The sequence below is a fragment of the Hesperophylax consimilis genome, chromosome 27, assembly GCF_061612785.1.
Source record: "Hesperophylax consimilis isolate HC1 chromosome 27, BYU_Hcon_1.0, whole genome shotgun sequence".
Lineage (NCBI taxonomy): Eukaryota > Metazoa > Arthropoda > Insecta > Trichoptera > Limnephilidae > Hesperophylax > Hesperophylax consimilis.
The window spans coordinates 12,441,516-12,459,948 of record NC_142862.1 but is presented as its reverse complement, the minus strand read 5'-3'; the positions used below and the strand labels follow the sequence as shown (position 1 = coordinate 12,459,948).

The following is an 18,433-nucleotide window of genomic DNA, read 5'->3' as shown; positions in this document are numbered from 1 at the left end:
TTGCATGTAAATTATTAGTTTAAATAATAAGCATCTGGAGAAAGTCATGTGTGCATTGGTTGAGTCAAGAAAAGAAAAGGCGATTTGTCTGTCACTCAACAAATCACAGTAGGTATGTTGGGTGGTTATTTCTCGAAACTGTAGAGTAAAAAATACCACAAGAAGTGCCTTGTGGGCATGTTTCGTGACTCAAATATTTGCCAATCGGGCCTTAAATTTCTAATACAAAACTGTGTTTACTAAAATTCTAATGGAATGGAGATCTACAATGTCAGGCAAGTGTAAGTGAGACAGAGCGCTTGGCTATTGGGCTAAATGGAACAAATTTGGATGGAAGGCACTTTTTCTTCTTTATTAGAATATGTGACCAAAACAGAACTTTCAACCGTCAAAAAAAAAAATGGCGCTGAATGACCATTCGATGATATACATTTGAATTTCTGTGAAACACTCCGTCCTTAATAAACGAATTGTTCGCAAAACAGATCCGTAATCTTTTTGTAGTCTTCGAGAGGCTGACTCAACAGACGACTTGTTGGTAATTGACTTAGCACACACCAATGAGGCAAAATTATATGAATGAGTCAAACTTAAATGAACGTTGAATAACAATATGAATAGTTAATAGCATTGAAGTCACCTCGAAGACGACTACGAAGGCCAGGCGCGCGGCAAAAACGTGCCAGTAGTGCGGCGAGAGGCCGTAGGGTTCGATTGGGTGCTCGGGCGGGTTGCGGTAGCCGCGGAACTGGCAGGACGGGGGGTCGTTCTCGCCCTCCAGCCCCCACTCTGAGCGGTAGTCTGACGTGTTGAACACTGCACAGGATTTGCATACAATACAATCAATATCAATGAGAAACTCTAATCACACTTTTTTACAATATTCTCTGCAGATTTCTTTTGGATTTTTTTATTACTTTATGAAAAAAGGCTCGATTTGAAGTGTTGCAAGCTCCTTATGATTTTAAATCAGATGAGGTCACAACAGTTGTCATTCTCTCTACATAGTTTGAGTAACCTGCTTGACTGCAAAAGAGGCTGATTACCAATCCGTTCTAATGCACAGACGAAATGTAGGCACACTGAATCTGTTTTGTATTGTTTTATCTTTGTATTTACTCCGCACAACATTTATTTGAATTGTTTTTTCAGAGGAATTCGATTGACAAGAGCGAAACACCATTTCACAGAAGTTGATGATGTCTGCATAACAACATACTGATAACCATCTGATAACTACTAACATTCGTCTTGTCTCTCTTTTATGCAGTGACGGTTCGTGGTTTTTTTCACTGGGGGTTCAGAAATTCAAGGGAGAATATTATATTTATACATCTATATCAAAAAATTCTACAGAGTTCCCTTATTTTTAATTTCAAGTCCCTTTCATACAAACTCACATCATTAAAAAAATATAAACAGCACTATATTTGAGGGTATTAGAAGCAAAGGTAGAAATGTCCATCTGTCAAATGATGGACAGTTCTACCTTTGCTTCAGTGCCCTTAAATATGAATTTCCTCATTGTTAGAAGAAAGAAATGTGCATTTCCTCATAGTAACAATAAATAAATTAGGATCCTAGAAACAAATCATTTGACATATGGAAATTTCTACTTTTGCTTCTAGTGCCTTCATTTTGCCATTGTACAATAGTATAATATACCTTACAAGAATAACTAGTAACAAATTAGTAAATGTAACTAGTTGAAAGGCGAAACCAAATTAGGGGAAGCACAACACAATGTTGCATAAATAGCGACGTAAGACAATACAGTGTTTACCGAAATTTTCGCAGTTAAAGTATACAATTTATTACCTAAAAAAGAGATGAATTTTGAATACGAAAACAAAATATTGCTACATTAAGATCTGTTTTACTAGTAGTTTAGAAATGCCATTAAAATGAAACCGTTGGAGAAATACAGGGACACGAAAATAAAAATTTACTAATAACTACTATAAAGTAAAATAACATTTAACTTGAATCTAGTTGCAAGGTCCAGCTGTCGGCACGGCTTGGAAAATCTCGGTGACACTTGTCAAACTCCGGAGGTCACGTGGCATCGTGATCGCGGCGCACAAAGATAGTCATTTTCAGCGTTATCATTTTCAAGTTATTGGATTTGTAAGGGGGAATGTGTTGTTTGTTTTTTTTTGTATGACTTATTTTGTGCTGATTCTATAACGTACAACATGGTTGATCTTCGACCGGTTTTTTCGGTCGCGTGTATTTTAAATGTGGAATTTTAATGGCGCGCTGGTAATATTATTATAATGCAATTTTTTATTATTTTCTCATCTTTTTAATGGGGTTAACGGCACAAACGTACATTTGAGAAAACCATCACTGCTTTAATAAATCAGGTTTATTCAAGACACGTATCAATAAAACCCTTCCCCCTTTAACCCTCCTCACAACTTCGCCCAATCGATGGCGATATAGTTTTTCTGACTCTACACAGTACATGCATAATGGCTCTTGCGAAGTCTTACAAAAAATCCCAATATCGTTAGTCCGGCTTACCAGAAAGTGAATGCACGATGTAACCCTCCAGCGAGGGCCTGTTCGGGATGGAGTACCCCACCCGGTACACCATGCGAGGAATCCAGTCACTGGTATAGGCTATCACAAATGCCTGTAACAAACGTCAGAAGACAATCAGTTTGGAGTGAGTGTGTACGGCAGACGTTAGCGTAATTGTGTAATAGTATATTCTTCAATGACAGCACGATTTTATTTTTTTATAGTTCACTTACGTTTGAAACTACTGCTGCATACGTTATTCCTCTCAGAATTCCGTACCTGTAAATTGGAAAATTTCAGAACCATAAAAAACTAATTATTATCAACAATAATTTAATAAAACAACTAAGGTCGAAATAGACTAAGGAGGTGTGTAAGCAAATAAAATTTCTGATTAAAAGAATTGTTTTTTTTTCTTGTAGACTTTATGTAGAAATACCACTTTATGTGAAACTAAAAACACATTTAATCACACAAACGTAATGTAAAGGTTATTGTTTACTTTTTTAGTTTCATTAAATTAACAAACTTGAAATCTTTTGCAAATGTAGTGGCACACTGATATAGCATTCTCTGCTCGAGCAAGACGGTGCCGGGTACCACTCACAAATAAACCACTCATGTACTACTACATACTACCAAGCGCTAAGGAACTACATTACCTAGGCCGTCCTAGGCATGTCCTAGGATAGAACCTACTGGACATGTCGGCCGTTGCCTAGAGGTACCCAGCGCTAGACGAGATTCGGGAACTCACTGGTTAAGTCGGCGGTACTAGAAACTATCACGCTATTCCTTGAGGTACCTGGGTGACCGCTAGAAACTTTGGTGTAACGGGCAACCATATAAAAGACAGCAACGCGCGCGTCACACTCGGTCTTCTTCTTACAAATTTAAATGCTCTAATCAAGATAACTTTATAAACATTTCACACCGTGATCACTTAAATAATTTTTACTGCTTCGGTTGTGAATTTACTTGTGTGGTTTAAAAAATTATTCACGGCTGGTTTATCCCGGTAAACAGAATAAACATTTGAGATATATTTATATTTCATCAACACCGAACACATCCTTAATCTTCCCAATACAAACATGCAGTAGCAGTGGCGGAATATATTACAATTATTTGGAAGTTTCCACAGTAAACTTTTAGATGCACTTAAAAGCCTGGTGTTTGCCTCTTTCTAAAACTGTTCTAATCATAAATCTCACCCTAATACAAAAGAAGATAGAATGACTTTATGAGTCTGTCTAAGTTTGTGCAGTAAAGGGCAGTAATGGAAATGAATACAAGATTATATTAATTAATTTGAAAGTACAAAGGATTCGAGTCTAGGCTGTAAGTTTCGGTGGTGGCCCTTATCTTCTAGACTAGAACAATGAGCAATTATTATTGCCGATGCCGTCTGGGTCATTTAACCGAGCAGGAATCGAATGATTCAAAGTAGGAATCGAATGACTCTTGTGACATTACCAAGCTCCGATGTCTTCAACTCTCTCAGCCAGCGGACGGCGGGCCTGCGTTACCATCTTGTAGGCATCAAGGCGAATCTCCGCCACGTTGTTCAGCAGCGCAAACAGCGGAGCCAACGGGAAGGCGGCCACAAACAGAGTGACGAAACCGTACTGCAGGACTGAAAAAAAAAGACATTTTTTAGTATTAGTTATTCTAAATCCTACCGGCTGTGCCAATATCATTTAAATCATTTGTGGTTATCATATCAGCTAAAAAAGCGATTGTCAAGATCTTTAGGGTCTCAATTGACTTTATAAGATCAGGCGAAGTTTGTTTTAAAAAAACTCACTCATCTCCAGGTACTCGTCAAAGAGGGCCAGCCTGCCAGGGTCCTGCAGGTGATAGTCCTGCTCCCAAGCCTGGTGCTCGCGGTGCAGGTCCTTGGTGTTGGCGCGGTGGTTACGCTGCCGCCACCAGTTCCACATTTTGCTGGAAGGGTCACCAATATCATTTTTCAGATGCACGGGCAAATATTATAACATGGATCTAATTGAGGGTGGGACAATCATAAGGCTCTGTAGATCCCAAATATTGCGATGTGCCGGAAAAGTATAAAGAACCCCAAATGATGGGACACCTAAAATTTTTACTAAGTGTGCGGCAGACCGGGTAAACCGAGAAAGTGGCGGATAGATTGTGTGGAAGAGGATTGCAGCAGAAAGAGAAAGACGTAGGACTGAAGGCGATTTACAAGGGACAGCAGCCGGTGGAACTTGTGTGGAGAAGGGCAACTCCCACCCTGGGATTATGCAGAATGTGTGTATCTACGCATAAACGGATTGATGAGAAATAAGTTTTGGTATTTTTTCAGATTGACAGCTTGCGACAGAAATAAAATGTTGAAGAGTGCGGCAAAATAGACAGTGCCATAACAGACGGAGCAGTTTTGAAGGGCTATTAAAAAAAAAATTGTATTTTATTTGGTACATCATGTGCTCTGTAGTGCTTAATTATATTGAAATTTGTATTTAAATTGTTTTTTTTGTTCAAATTAGACTATACTTCAACAGATTCAAGAGTATTCATAACATAGTCTGATAAAACAAAATGTTTATTGCAAATGTGAGAACTTTATATTGGTTTATATTTATGTTGTTCATCACTTAGAAACCTACGTCCAGGCGTATTTAAGGAGCATAAAGTCGACAACGCTGAGAAACTTTCGCCATTGCATAATGGCTGACATCTGACATGATATCCAACTACACCAGCGCCAAAGCCAAGTGTGTCAGATTACCTGCCATTCCAACGGCCGGATCTGAATCAAAATACACACCATTAACATAACCTTGCCGGTTATTGCTATTTAGTAAGCAAGCTGATTGAACATATTTGATTAAGCAATACTGTTTGCACCATCTCTTTTATCAATGTGATGTAAATAATAAGTTGTGGTAAGTATCGGTCCAAAAGAAAATTCTAATGATTTGACCGAATCCACGCCACGGTCGAACCCCCACATGCTACTTAACTGACATTGGTTATTGCCTTCTTAGGTTCATGCTAATAAGTGTGTGACAGAAGAATAAGCCTCTAATAAGACATTGGCCATTGGAGATGACATACCACATACCGAAGTAGGCTATCCACGATTGTCACTGATGAACATTTGCAATTTTAAAAACTGGTATGTATTGGTGCTAGAAGTTGCCTTGTTAGTAAGTCAACATCACGTAGGTGATGTTGGTAGCGATTCAGTGACTTACGGGTACAGAATCTCCAGGAAGTTGTTGAAGAACTGTTTGCCAATCATGATGATGGCCAGCTGGATGCAGAGCTCACTCAGGCAGCCCGCAGGGTCGCACACGTCGCCCTTCAGCTTGAAAAACTCGGACCTTCTGGCCGTGGCGTCTCCAGGATAGTCGAAGAAACGCCCCTGGAGAAGTCAAGATTTTATTATTGAAACGTCATGAACCAATAATTTTTATGGAGGTGTTATTATTGGTGACTTTAGGCCGTTCGCTATTGTCGCATATTGCGATCTTTGCCAGAAAATGTATATTTGAATATTGCTAAAACGGGCGTTTCACCACGAAAATGGTATTTGGCATGCCTTTACTATCGAATACAAATTCGGAGACTAGGTTATTGGGCTGAATAAAATATGAATATCAAATTCAAGTCATGACCTTTCTAACGAAATGAAATAGTGAATCTGAATTTTGGAGGAACGCGTGTTGCGGGAAGTATCACAAAATGTGTTCAGAACATCTAGAAACAGTAAAAGTGAGCCATTCTCATGGGGAAAATGTCAACAGTACACCTTGAAGAAGGCGATGTAGATGAGCGAACTGTAGAAGTTCATGAACTCGAAAAGGAAGATCTTGAAGGTGTAGGAGTCTTCGTACTCCAGCTGCGTGCGCGGGTTCTCCAGGTTCGTCAGGTAAATGGCAAGCTTGGCGTATATCTGTTAACAAACATAAACATTATTTCAGTTTGTTGGTAGATGGTAAACGGAATAAGACCCTCGCCAGCAGCTGCCCACATCAGGTGCAATCGTAGCCATTGTGCATATAAATGGGGCTTAAAGGATTTTGAATTATGTTATTGTGGACACATACAAGCAACAGAACACATTGTGGAAGAATGATCACTCCTCCAGTTTCAACGCCGTCGACTAAGACTAGTTAAATAAGTCCAGCATCCTATTTTGACCTCCACCACACTCAAGAGAATAAATTTATCGCCTAGGGAGCCTAAAATGAGTTTCCATAGGTCATGGCAGGCATCTTTCTTTGTCCTTATAGTTCTAGTTTCCAGTTTCTGAAGAGTACACATTTGCAACCTGGCCTTTCGGAGCTCCGTTGTAATCTCTATCTGTTTTAAATGCGTTGCTTACAAGAAAGTGGAACATTTTACAAAGGAACAGGGAATGCCTTTAGGCTATTTTGAACCGTCACCCACCCTGGTGAGGATCATAATAATGATCAAATTGATGATGGCCGCCGTGATGGTGGTGAAGATCTTGGCATGGCGCTGGATAAACACGCCCTTGGAGTTGTTCTTGTCCCCGATGCTGTAAATCACCGACACCAGCGAGATGCGGTAGATGATGGTGCCCAGGACGGCACCCAGCACGACGACTATCTACAAACAATACGATACAGTACAATTATACACATGTAATAATAAGTGGGGTTAGAAAGACAGTAAGTTGTTTTATGTAGTGTCAGAGTGAGACGATGATAGGTTAGCCTACATATAAAGTAGCACAATAACGCTCAAACAATAATAGTAATCGCTTTAAACGATGTATCGATCGATAAACCATATTAAGGGCCAATTTTTTCATGGAACTTGAACAATTCATCAAATTTCTAAGCTAATATTCAAGTTCTGTGAAAGTTATATCAAAGTTTTGTTATTATTCAAGTACTGGAATATGTAAACAGTTATAATTATAGAACTGTTCTAAAACCTAATTACCTACCGTCCACACAAATCGCAAAATATTAATATACCCACACTTCGTTCAGGCGAAGAGATGGGATATTTTGTCAAGTGGAAACAAACAGTGGGAGAAGACGTACACAGAAGAGAGGGAGGTTGTTCTCTTAGGTATTTGATTTAGTCATTGGGTTCAGTTTAGATACTTACTATACATTATTAGAATGAACCGGACTGAAAATTTAAATTCAAAAACATTATTGGTAAGTGACTAACCATGAACAGAACAGCGCTCCCCGTGATGAAGTACCTCAGAGTTCTAGACCAGACGGGTAAGTACGCTTCCTTCTCTCGCGTCACTGGATTCATCCGAAATGTCTTCACTGATGTCTCAAACTCTGTTACAGAACGCATTCATAATAAATAATCATATTTAAACAAGTTGATGTTCATCAACTGTCCGTCAGATCGGTGCATTGTGTTTTAGTCCTTATTGCTACTACCAATTCAAGAAGTAGATATACTCATAGATAAGAGGCTAAAAAAAATGTCAGGGCTTAATACAATGAAATTAAAGGGGGTGCAAATTCATCGTAGTTCTCATTATAGAAGATGGCGTCTTGTCATCACGACTTTGACATTAAATTTGTGAAGTAAACAGAAGCAGAATACAAATTGACAAACCATGGATCATGGATGGGCATATATTTCCATACAAAACTGTGTTTAACCATGATTACGAAATTCAAATGGGATGGCTACAATTTTTGGCAAGAATAAGAGAGACAGACTGCAAACTTAAAAGTCTAAAACCAAAATTTATTAAGTTAGTGGCACATTTGTTTACATTCAAAATTAAAAATTGAAGGCACTTCTAGTTTCCTTCTTTAATCTGTGGATCAAACCAATTCCTTGACGTGAAGTATCTTTTGAAGCGCCTAGGGAGGTAAAACCTACTCTTCAACAGTACGACACTCTTTAACGGTACGACACTCTTCAACGGTAAGACGCTTCATCTTTCCGGGCCGCCAAAACTTTGTGTGGTATATTTACTTCTATTCTCACTGAAATCGGCTATCGATATATTCTTAATGATGATGAATTTTTCATTTTTAATATATTTGTTTTCGTATATTTTAATAATAATAAAATCTTGTTTTATAATCAAAAATATAAAGACTTGTTTACTATCATTTTCACGTCCTTCAATAAAAATCATTTTCGCCAGTCATCATTTGCCAGGCGTCCTGTGACAGACATTATTTTTTTATTTACAAACAAAGTTACTGCCTCTCGACTTATCGAAGTAGAGAAAACAGGGAATCGGTAATTATCGTCATTTCTCAGTTAGACAATTTATTGCCAACAAGAGGAACTGGACAGGATTTGAAGTAAAACTATTCTCAGAGGTGGAAGGAAGATAGGGATGGTTGGATCATGGACGATACCTGGTCTTGGTTCCTCGTCTTGCTCTACCCCGCTCAGGTCCCACTCCCACACGATCACCGATTGCTTTCGCTTCCATAACTCCAGGAATGTTGTTGCTGCAATCATTACAAAAATATATCTAACCAATTCAACTTTTAAGTTTATACCTATAACTTTTTACGTACCTACCTTCGCTTCTATCATTAATAGTTCAACGTCGTGTTTATTACTTTATTATTCACATTTTTTTCTCAATATTATTGTACTACCCAAAGATATTAGAAGAAAGAGATGTGCTATGAGCAGTTCATACTGTGTGGAATTGTTTTGCCCAGTGTCGCCGGTTTTGTTCACCAATACTACTGCACACCTTCGCTTACGCTAAGGTATCCGCACTAATACATAGAACAGATTTCTGTGCGTACACGTCCCGATAGTATTCAAAGTACCCTAATTAGGTAGTACTCCGCCTACGGTCCGGCGGCCAACATAGCATATCTCGTTCTTCTAATATCTTTGGTACTACCTGTCTGAAGAAAGTTTGAAAAAGAATTATCATTGGGATAGTGACTTTGTTTGAACAAATTATATAAATATTCCTTATTTGAAAATTAAAAATGTTACATAAAATGTATGGTTGATAAGTAAGTAGGTGGGTATTTAAGTAGGTACCTAACTAACGTAGTAACGAGGAAATGTAGGTTTTGATTTATTAAATAAGAGAAAATTAGAAACATTCTTTCTACTACTATTCACAGAACTACTAGTGATATCTATTTATTACTTACTACTCAGACTCGGTACTCACCCCAGAAAGACATGAAGATCGCAAAGAACACGGTAGCTGGGTTGTCAAAGAGATAGGTGAGCTGGGCGAACAGACAGGAGTCAGACAAATTCTGGTACTTGCAGGCCTTGTCACATAGTGGACACAGGATGATCGTCCCTGGACCAGAGGGAGATGTGTCGCAGATCTCTTTCCTGGAGAACACAAACAGAAGGTACTCTTACATTATGTTATGTTGTAATGAAGACCAGTTAGTGACTGACTGGTCCAAAGCACCGGGTTCACACCCAGGCGCATTGGGTTCAATTCTCTGCTGGAAAGTCCTTCAAAATTTCATTTGCAACATTTTCTACTTATAATTCAATGTTGAAACTAGGAGGACATTCTTTCACATTGTTAAAAACATTGGTTTGGAAGATACTTACCAGTGGGAAGATGGTGTCTCCAAGGTTGGAAGTGCTTTAACCAGTGAAAAGATGATTTCGACATGGTTAAAGATGCCTTAATCAGTGGAAAGATGATTTCGACATGGTTAAAGATGCCTTAATCAGTGGAAAGATGATTTCGACATGGTTAAAGATGCCTTAATCAGTGGAAAGATGATTTCGACATGGTTAAAGATGCCTTAATCAGTGGAAAGATGATTTCGACGTGGTTAAAGATGCCTTAATCAGTGGAAAGATGATTTCGACGTGGTTAAAGATGCCTTAATCAGTGGAAAGATGATTTCGACATGGTTAAAGATGCCTTAATCAGTGGAAAGATGATTTCGACGTGGTTAAAGATGCCTTAATCAGTGGAAAGATGATTTCGACGTGGTTAAAGATGCCTTAATCAGTGGAAAGATGATTTAGACATGGTTAAAGATGCCTTAATCAGTGGAAAGATGATTTCGACGTGGTTAAAGATGCCTTAATCAGTGGAAAGATGATTTAGACATGGTTAAAGATGCTTTTACCAGTGGAAAGATAATATCGACATGGTAAAAGATGCTTTAACCAGTGGAAAGATAATATCGACATGTTTAAAGATGTTTTAACCGGTGGAAAAGATGGTTTCGACGTGGTTAAAGCTATCATTTTTTGATGATAAACTAACGTTTACAAGACAAGGTTTTTATGCATAGCACAAAGGATAACAAATTATTATAAGCATTAATGACTCGCCTGAAATATCCATACAAATTGAAAATATCTCCCGAGTAAAAATAAATGCCGCCGACGGGAATTGAACCGAAGCTGACGTAGCTCAGTAGTCCAGAGCACCTAACTGGACATCAGAAGGTGCGGGTTCAATTCCCTTCGGCGGCATTTATTTTTACTCGGGAGATATTTTCAATTTGTATGGATATTTCAGGCGAGTAATTAATGCTTATAATAATTTGTTTTGGTTAAAACTGCTTTACGCCAGTGGAAAGTTGCTTTCGACATGGTTAAAGATGCTTCAACTAGTAGAGAGATGATTTCGACGCGGTTATAGATGATTTAGACATGGTTACAGATGCTTTAACACGTGGAAAGATGATTTCGTCATTGTTAAAGATATTTTCGATATGGTTAAATATTATTTCAACCTGGTTAAAGAAGCTTTCGACGTTATTGAATATGATTTAACCAGCGGAAAGAAAGTTTTGACATGGTTGAAGATGCTTTAACCAGCCGACAGATGCCAATGATCCAAACCTGAATGAAAGTTATTTTAACCAGGGTGAATGATACTAACAGCAGCTTGGAAGATGTTTCTAGTGGAGGTATTCTAAAAAAGTTGGTTGTTTCTAGGAACACACGGACTGCTTCAATATATTCGAAATATACAGACAACAGTGTTGTTTAGTAATATTTCTTTCTATGAGAACTATGCAGATACTGCTTGAAGCTATCGATATTGACTGCATAGGTATAATCTGGGTAAATTTTAATCAGATTTCATGGAGAAGAGGTCGTACAAGGAAGCAGAGCATACTTTTTTTTTTTTTTTTTATTTTTTTATTTTTTTTTTTGTTACATACATGGTTTTAAAATACAAATTATGTTTTTTACATACATATTAAAAAAAAGAAAGAAACAATGCGAATTACAGAAAAGTATATGTACACATGCACATATGTATACATATATAGTGTATTACACACCATACATAACATACACACACAATACACGTACACACACACGAGTTCATAAACAGCATATACATAAAAATAATAATATGCATAAATGTATGATAGCAAAAAAATCCCACATAGGCATCGCCAGTTCGTGGGTATACTTGTGTTTCTTTAAGGCAGTTCAGTTAAAATTACTCTAAATATACATATTTTATCTTTGTAGAAAATTGAAAAGAAAAGAATGAAAATATTTATAGTAAAATCATTATTTACTGTATTTACGGGATTAAATATGAAAAATAAAAGTTAATAAGGATTTGTTAAAAGTTAATAGAGATTAAGATCAGATGTTACAGCAGGTAAATATTAATATCTATGGTATTTATCCAAGACTTTATTACATTTTTATGTTTCCTGTAGGATGATATATTTTCACATTTGATTTCTGTATTGGTATAGAGTGCATTATAAATTTTTGGTGTAATAAAATAAGCATGTCTTTGCGCAAGCCTTGTTTTGCACAGTGGAACTTTAAATACATTATTTACCCTATTACTAGACCGATTTTCATTTTTTATAAAAAGAAAATTTCGAGCAAATATATATTTTAAACATTGTGTACAGTAAATTTTTCTTATCTCTAACAATTTAGCCTCTTCGAATAATTGCAAGGAGGGGTAGGTCATATCTTTATGCAACATTATTTTTAGTATTAGTTTTTGTGTTATTTCTAGTGGCTTAATATGGGTGTTATAAATCCCCCCCCATGCAATTATTCCATAAGATACTGATGATTGCACCAATGCATGATACACCAATTTGATTCTTTTGATATCTACTATGTTATTTAAACGTTTAAAAATATAAGTTAAATATCTAAGTTTATTTACAAGCTTTTCTACATGATTTGTCCATTTGAGTTGGCTGTCTATTATAATTCCTAAATATTTAACTGTATTCCCCGATTTCATTTCTGTACAGTTAGTGCATAGGACAGGATTGCAAGTATTTTTGTGAAACCTTATACTTAGATGAGTTAAGGGTGCCGCTTTTTTGGTATTATAAAAAGGAATATATATAGTTTTTTCACAGTTCAGAGTTAGAAGGTTTTGATTGAGCCATTCTTTGACAATAATTGTGCACTTATTTGCATTTTTAGAGACCTCGTCCCAGGATTTACCATGAACTGTGATTGCAGTATCATCAGCATACGAGAAAAGTTTTCCCGGAATACTAATATTACATAGGTCATTAATATAAATTAGAAACAAAAGCGGACCTATAACTGTTCCTTGTGGAACCCCATGTCTCATAGATGCTGGTTTACTAATATTTACGCCAATTTTTGTGGATTGTCTGCGATCAAGTAAATAATTTGTTAAAAGTGACAGACAATTGTTTTTGATTCCCATATTATTAAGTTTTCCAAGCAGTTTATTATGATTGACGGTATCAAAAGCCTTTTTTAGGTCTAAGAATATTGTTAAACTTTTCATATTCGAATCTAGATTGGTGTATAATTTTTTTGTTAGATTAAATAAAGCATCATCAGTACTAAGACCTGATCTGAAACCATATTGGTGTGGTGACAAGAGTGCATTAGATTCTAGAAACTCTAGTACTTGTATCTTTATGATTTTTTCTAATATCTTTGCAAGTTGGGATATCAGCGATATTGGTCTGTAGTTGTCAAGTTTAGAGATCGATCCAGATTTATGTATGGGTACAATAATTGAGAGTTTAAATGCATTTGGGAAAATGTTTTTTTCAAGGCAGGAATTAAAAATGTGTTGTAAGGGCATAGAAATGTGTTGTTTAATAGACTTGATTGTGATACAGCTTAATTCATCTGGACCATTGGCTGTATTTGTTTTAAGATTGTCAATGTGTTTTATAATTTCAGATTCAGTTATCCGTTTAAATTGAGATAAATTAGGAGTATATTCGGGGGTGGGTATGTCTATTTGGGTTGATTTATGTATACTGTTTTGAAATGAGGGATTATTATTTATTAAATCTGCGGCAACGTTTGTAAAGAAATCATTGAATTTATTTGCGATTTTTCCTACATCCGTTATGACTATTTTATCGTCTGTTACAATTTTTTCGGGAAATCTTTTTATTTTGTGTGTTCTATTCGTTATTTCATTTATGACTTGCCATGTTTTTTTAGAATCATTATCAGCTTTTTGCAATTGGTTTGCATAGTATTCTTGTTTACATTTCTTCATAAGAATATTAAAAAAATTTCTATAGATTATGTATTGCTGACGTAAATTTCCATTAGATGGTACACCTTTTACCATACAGTAATTCTCATGGTTTTTGTAAATTTTGTACAGTTTGTTCCTGTGTTGACTTGCAATTATCAGTCCACGCGTGATCCATGGTTTAATTTTTTTATGTTTTCTTTTAGGTGTTCGTGTTAATTCTAGACTATTTTTGATATTATTATTTAATATCGAATAGAATGTATTCAGTGATTGATTTGGGTCATCATTGGATAAAACTTGGTTCCAAGTTTCTTTTTTTAGAGAATTGTTTAGTGTTTGGTAGTTAATTTTATTTTTTTCCACTTGTTGTTCTTTAGTTGTATGATGAAAATTTAATTTACTGTGACCGAAAAAGGTTGGGTAGTGGTCTGTGATATCGAATTTTAGGACAGCTGATCTGGGTATAAAATTTTTATTAGTTTTGAGTAATATATGATCGAGGCAAGAATCAGCGTGATGGCCATATCTAGTGGGTTTATTTATGTAAGACAGATAACCCTCGCTATATATTACATTTAGATATTCGTTTGCAATAGGGTTTAGGATCGAATTATCAATGTTGATGTTTATATCACCTACAATAAATGAGAAATCGAATTGATTGCAATTATTTTCATTTATAAAATATTTAAGTTCTGTAATAAAGGATTTAGAGTCTAAGGAAGGGGAGCGATATATAGCAAGTATAGAGTATGTTTTACTGTTATGTGTGAAGGATAAATGTATGGCATTAGAATACTTAAATTTGGGGATATTAATTATTACGTTAGTTATTTTATTTGAACTGTAAAATATTGAGAGACCATCGTGAGAAGTATGTTTACGGGGTAGTGAGTAAGTCTCATAATCGGAGATGTGGTAGGGTATTGAGTCACGCATTTGCGTTTCGGTAAGTATGATTACATTTGGACGAAAATCTAGAGAATTGAGGAAAATACAGAAATCATCAAAATGTTTGCGTATGCTTCTTATATTTAAATTTATTAAATTGAAATCTGTATTTCCCTCAATTATGTAGTTATTTAGTTCTGTCATATTTTCATAAACCTTAGTGTCTGGGACCGAAAAATCGTCATAGTAATCCATTTTCAAATTTAATTATATAAATTTCTTACTCTAGTAGGTACATGGTTATTGGGTTGGAATGTCGTTAACATCATTTATTCTTATTATAGGGGATTCTTCGTTCTTTCTCAGTAATACATTTCCATCCTTCGTCCAAACGTATTTATATCCCAAAGATTTGGTAGATTTTGTTAACCAAAGAAGTTGTTTATTCTTTGGGGTAAGTTTATCATTTATGAATATTTTTTCAGTTGATTCTGAGTACCTGATGTCCTTGGGAGTGAAGATTCCTTTATTTTTTTTTTGTTTGATGACCTTATCCTTCGTTTCCTTTGTATCAAATTGAATAGTAATAATTTGTTTCACCGGGTTGTTATAGTAATTCACCAATGAGTTATTTTTTAGGAGGTCACTACAGTCTAGTGTCGACATCAGCATTTCTACTGGTTTTCTGATGTCGTCATTTTTTTTCAGTGTGATTCCTTGAATTTCAATGGATGTTTCTAGTGAGCTCTGTTGGATATGGTTTACTGACTGATTAAGATTTTTTATTTCTTTTTGTAGTTCTTCAATTTTCGATTCATTTTTTTTTTGATGTTCATTGGTTTTTTTTAATTCATTTTCGAAATCATCAATTTTGTTAGAGCAGAATTCTACGCTCTTAACTATATCCTGAATTTCTTTTTTAATGTCTAAGAATATTTTATTGACATCTTTTTTTAGAAATTTTTTTAGTTGAAGGTCAATTCTGTCACTCATTGTTAGTAACAATTGTTCTTTGAAACATTCTAATTTTTGTTCCATTGTATCACTTTTGGGAGCCATTTTTAAATGATTTTTATTTATTTTGGATATTATAAAATTTCAATTTTGGGCTAGAGTGACATCTATTGGCAGCAACTATTTATGGTGTTTTTGGCAGCAGATTAAGCTTCGTCTGTTGGTCGATAGATGTGATAAGATAAGAATAAATAATCAATATCAACTTTAGTATTATTTATTGCATTTGAGATTTATTTTTATACTTAATTATTAATTTTTATGTATGATGAGTAAAACCGCAGATGATTTAATGTCAAATTGATTGTTTTGAGTATCACTTTTTGTATCCACTATTAATTGTCCAAATTGTTATTGCCAATTTCTAGGTTAAGTTGATAAAAGTTTTTAACTGATATTATTTTGCTTTATGTTGAACTAATCAGCTGATTATTATTATTTAATTGCTATGGAAAGCCACTGTTTTGTTCACTTTACATTTGCACTTATTGGATACTGAAAAATATAGTGTTGACAAATTCTATTCAAAGATAGTTAGAATTTGTCAGATAAAGTTTGTTCTATTGGGTTTATTTTTATTTAGGATTCACTAACTTGTGTATCAATTTAGGATTAATTCACTAGAACAGTTTTCTGTTACTATTTCACTTCAAATTCTCAAAGATTTCAAAAAAATATCGGAAGATACTTTGACAGCTGGTAACTGCTCAATTGTTGTATACTCAGCGGATTTTGATAGGGATATACTGAAGACAACGATCTCATTTGGCATAGTGCTGATTAGCAAATGAAACGTTATGGTCAATATTTAGTTGGCCTATTACTTACGTCGGTAAATTATCATCAGAGTCCATGGAAAAGAGGCCGTAGAGAAAGCAGAGCGTCCCGACGATGGCCGGTGCATACAGCATCTTGGTGTAGAAACCAAGCCAGCAGAAGTAGAGCGCGATCTTATCGCCAAAGTACTTCCGGACCAGCCACAGGGGCTGTCGCTTAAACCACTTGCCGGGGCGGGCCCACTCCAGGTACAATAACTGCAAAGATATAATTATTAACTGGCTAGACACTGTTGATTATGATGAAATGGGCAAAAAGCCACTTTGCCGGGCTAGACATTGTTGATAATGACGAACAGGGCAATAAACCACCTGCCTGGCTAGACACTGTTGATAATGATGAACTGAACCATAAACCACTTGACGGGCTAGACATTGTTAATAATGACGAACAGGTCAATAAACCACCTGCCTGGCAAGACATTGTTGATAATGATGAACAGGGCCACAAGCCACTTGCCGGGCTAGACATTGTTGATAATGATGAACAGGGCCATAAGCCACTTGCCGGGCTAGACACTGTTGATAATGATGAACAGTGCCATAAACCACTTGCCGGGCTTTTTTGTTTTGTTTTTTTTCTTCATCGGTGAATCTTGTTAGTTTTTAAATTGTATCTTATTCACACAAGAAAAAATATTATTAATTTGTGATGTACTAGCTGATGTGTACCCGTTTTTTCGTTTGTTATTAAGCAATTATGTTTAAAAAATACCTTCATAATTTTCAGATATACATACAAACAAAATCTCAGTAATTTTCTTTCTTGCAAAAGTAAAATTATTTTATAAATAGCTGACGTGTACCCGGCGTTACTGGGGGTTATCCTTAGGAGATAGACATACGAGAATACCATAGCGTACTTTTCTGTAGGCCTTTTTAAGATATACACGTCAAACGGTATATCTTTAAAAAACTTACTTTTAGCCAGCGTTAGCAATGTAAGCCCCGAAAGTATTTTTTTACCACTTGATTATAAAACATTGACTTTTATCTACTTTCTATTAATATAACATGCATGTATTATATACATATACCTTTCGGAAGAAATTCTCTAAAAGACAGTGAAAACCCTATCAAAATCCGTTTCGTAGTTTAGAAGAACTAAGTGCTCAAACAGGCAGACTCGAAAAGCGACTTTATTTAGTATTTAGAGACATACCAATAAAAAAATGGATGTACCTATTCTTGTCACTTACCCTCCTATCAAAAATTTCCCCACTGGTAGCAGGTTTCTCGTATCTTCCTTCGTGGAGAGGAAAGCAAGCTGCATAAGTTCCATCATTTAGTAGTCTTCGAATTCCCACCTAAAAATATATATTTGATTACAGTACGCCCGTTACGACCTCAGTGACATCTGGACCAGGAGGTCCCCGGGCTATAAAACGGGCGTAAGCTTATTTGGTTGATCACATTGTTTCAAAGTTTTGCAAACAGTTCTGGTTAACTATTCAGAATTGAAAGGTTCATTGAAATTAGTTGACTATGTTTTGACCAGATCTAAACAGTCATCAGGCACTTTTCAAACCTCTTTTTTCCTTCTCCTTTTCCTCTTCTACTTTTATGCCATATTTCTACTAGCACCTAGAAGTTAGAACACTTGCATCTTTTTCTTTTAGAGGCGTATTCCCTGATCAATATATTTTACACGACCCCTGCGCCACACTGTACGTGATGACCCTGTCTTTCCCCACTTCATTCCGCCTCCCAACATTCCATGAATGGGCAT

At 35.9% G+C, this 18,433-nt stretch overlaps 1 protein-coding gene across 1 annotated transcript in view; it reads right to left on the bottom strand.

The window, feature by feature from the left end:
* Nucleotides 1-18,433, bottom strand: part of LOC149410600 (anoctamin-4) — a 56,278-nt gene that overhangs the window by 1,546 nt on the left and 36,299 nt on the right. Inside the window, exons 9-21 of the mRNA XM_089648296.1 lie at nt 17,904-18,011; nt 16,697-16,902; nt 9,668-9,840; nt 8,880-8,975; nt 7,708-7,829; nt 6,949-7,131; nt 6,308-6,451; nt 5,751-5,920; nt 4,334-4,473; nt 4,003-4,162; nt 2,760-2,805; nt 2,527-2,638; nt 641-816 (exon numbers count right to left, since the gene is read on the bottom strand). Coding sequence (XP_089504422.1) covers nt 641-816; nt 2,527-2,638; nt 2,760-2,805; nt 4,003-4,162; nt 4,334-4,473; nt 5,751-5,920; nt 6,308-6,451; nt 6,949-7,131; nt 7,708-7,829; nt 8,880-8,975; nt 9,668-9,840; nt 16,697-16,902; nt 17,904-18,011 — 1,836 coding nt within the window. The remainder of the gene's footprint in view (nt 1-640; nt 817-2,526; nt 2,639-2,759; nt 2,806-4,002; nt 4,163-4,333; nt 4,474-5,750; nt 5,921-6,307; nt 6,452-6,948; nt 7,132-7,707; nt 7,830-8,879; nt 8,976-9,667; nt 9,841-16,696; nt 16,903-17,903; nt 18,012-18,433) is intronic.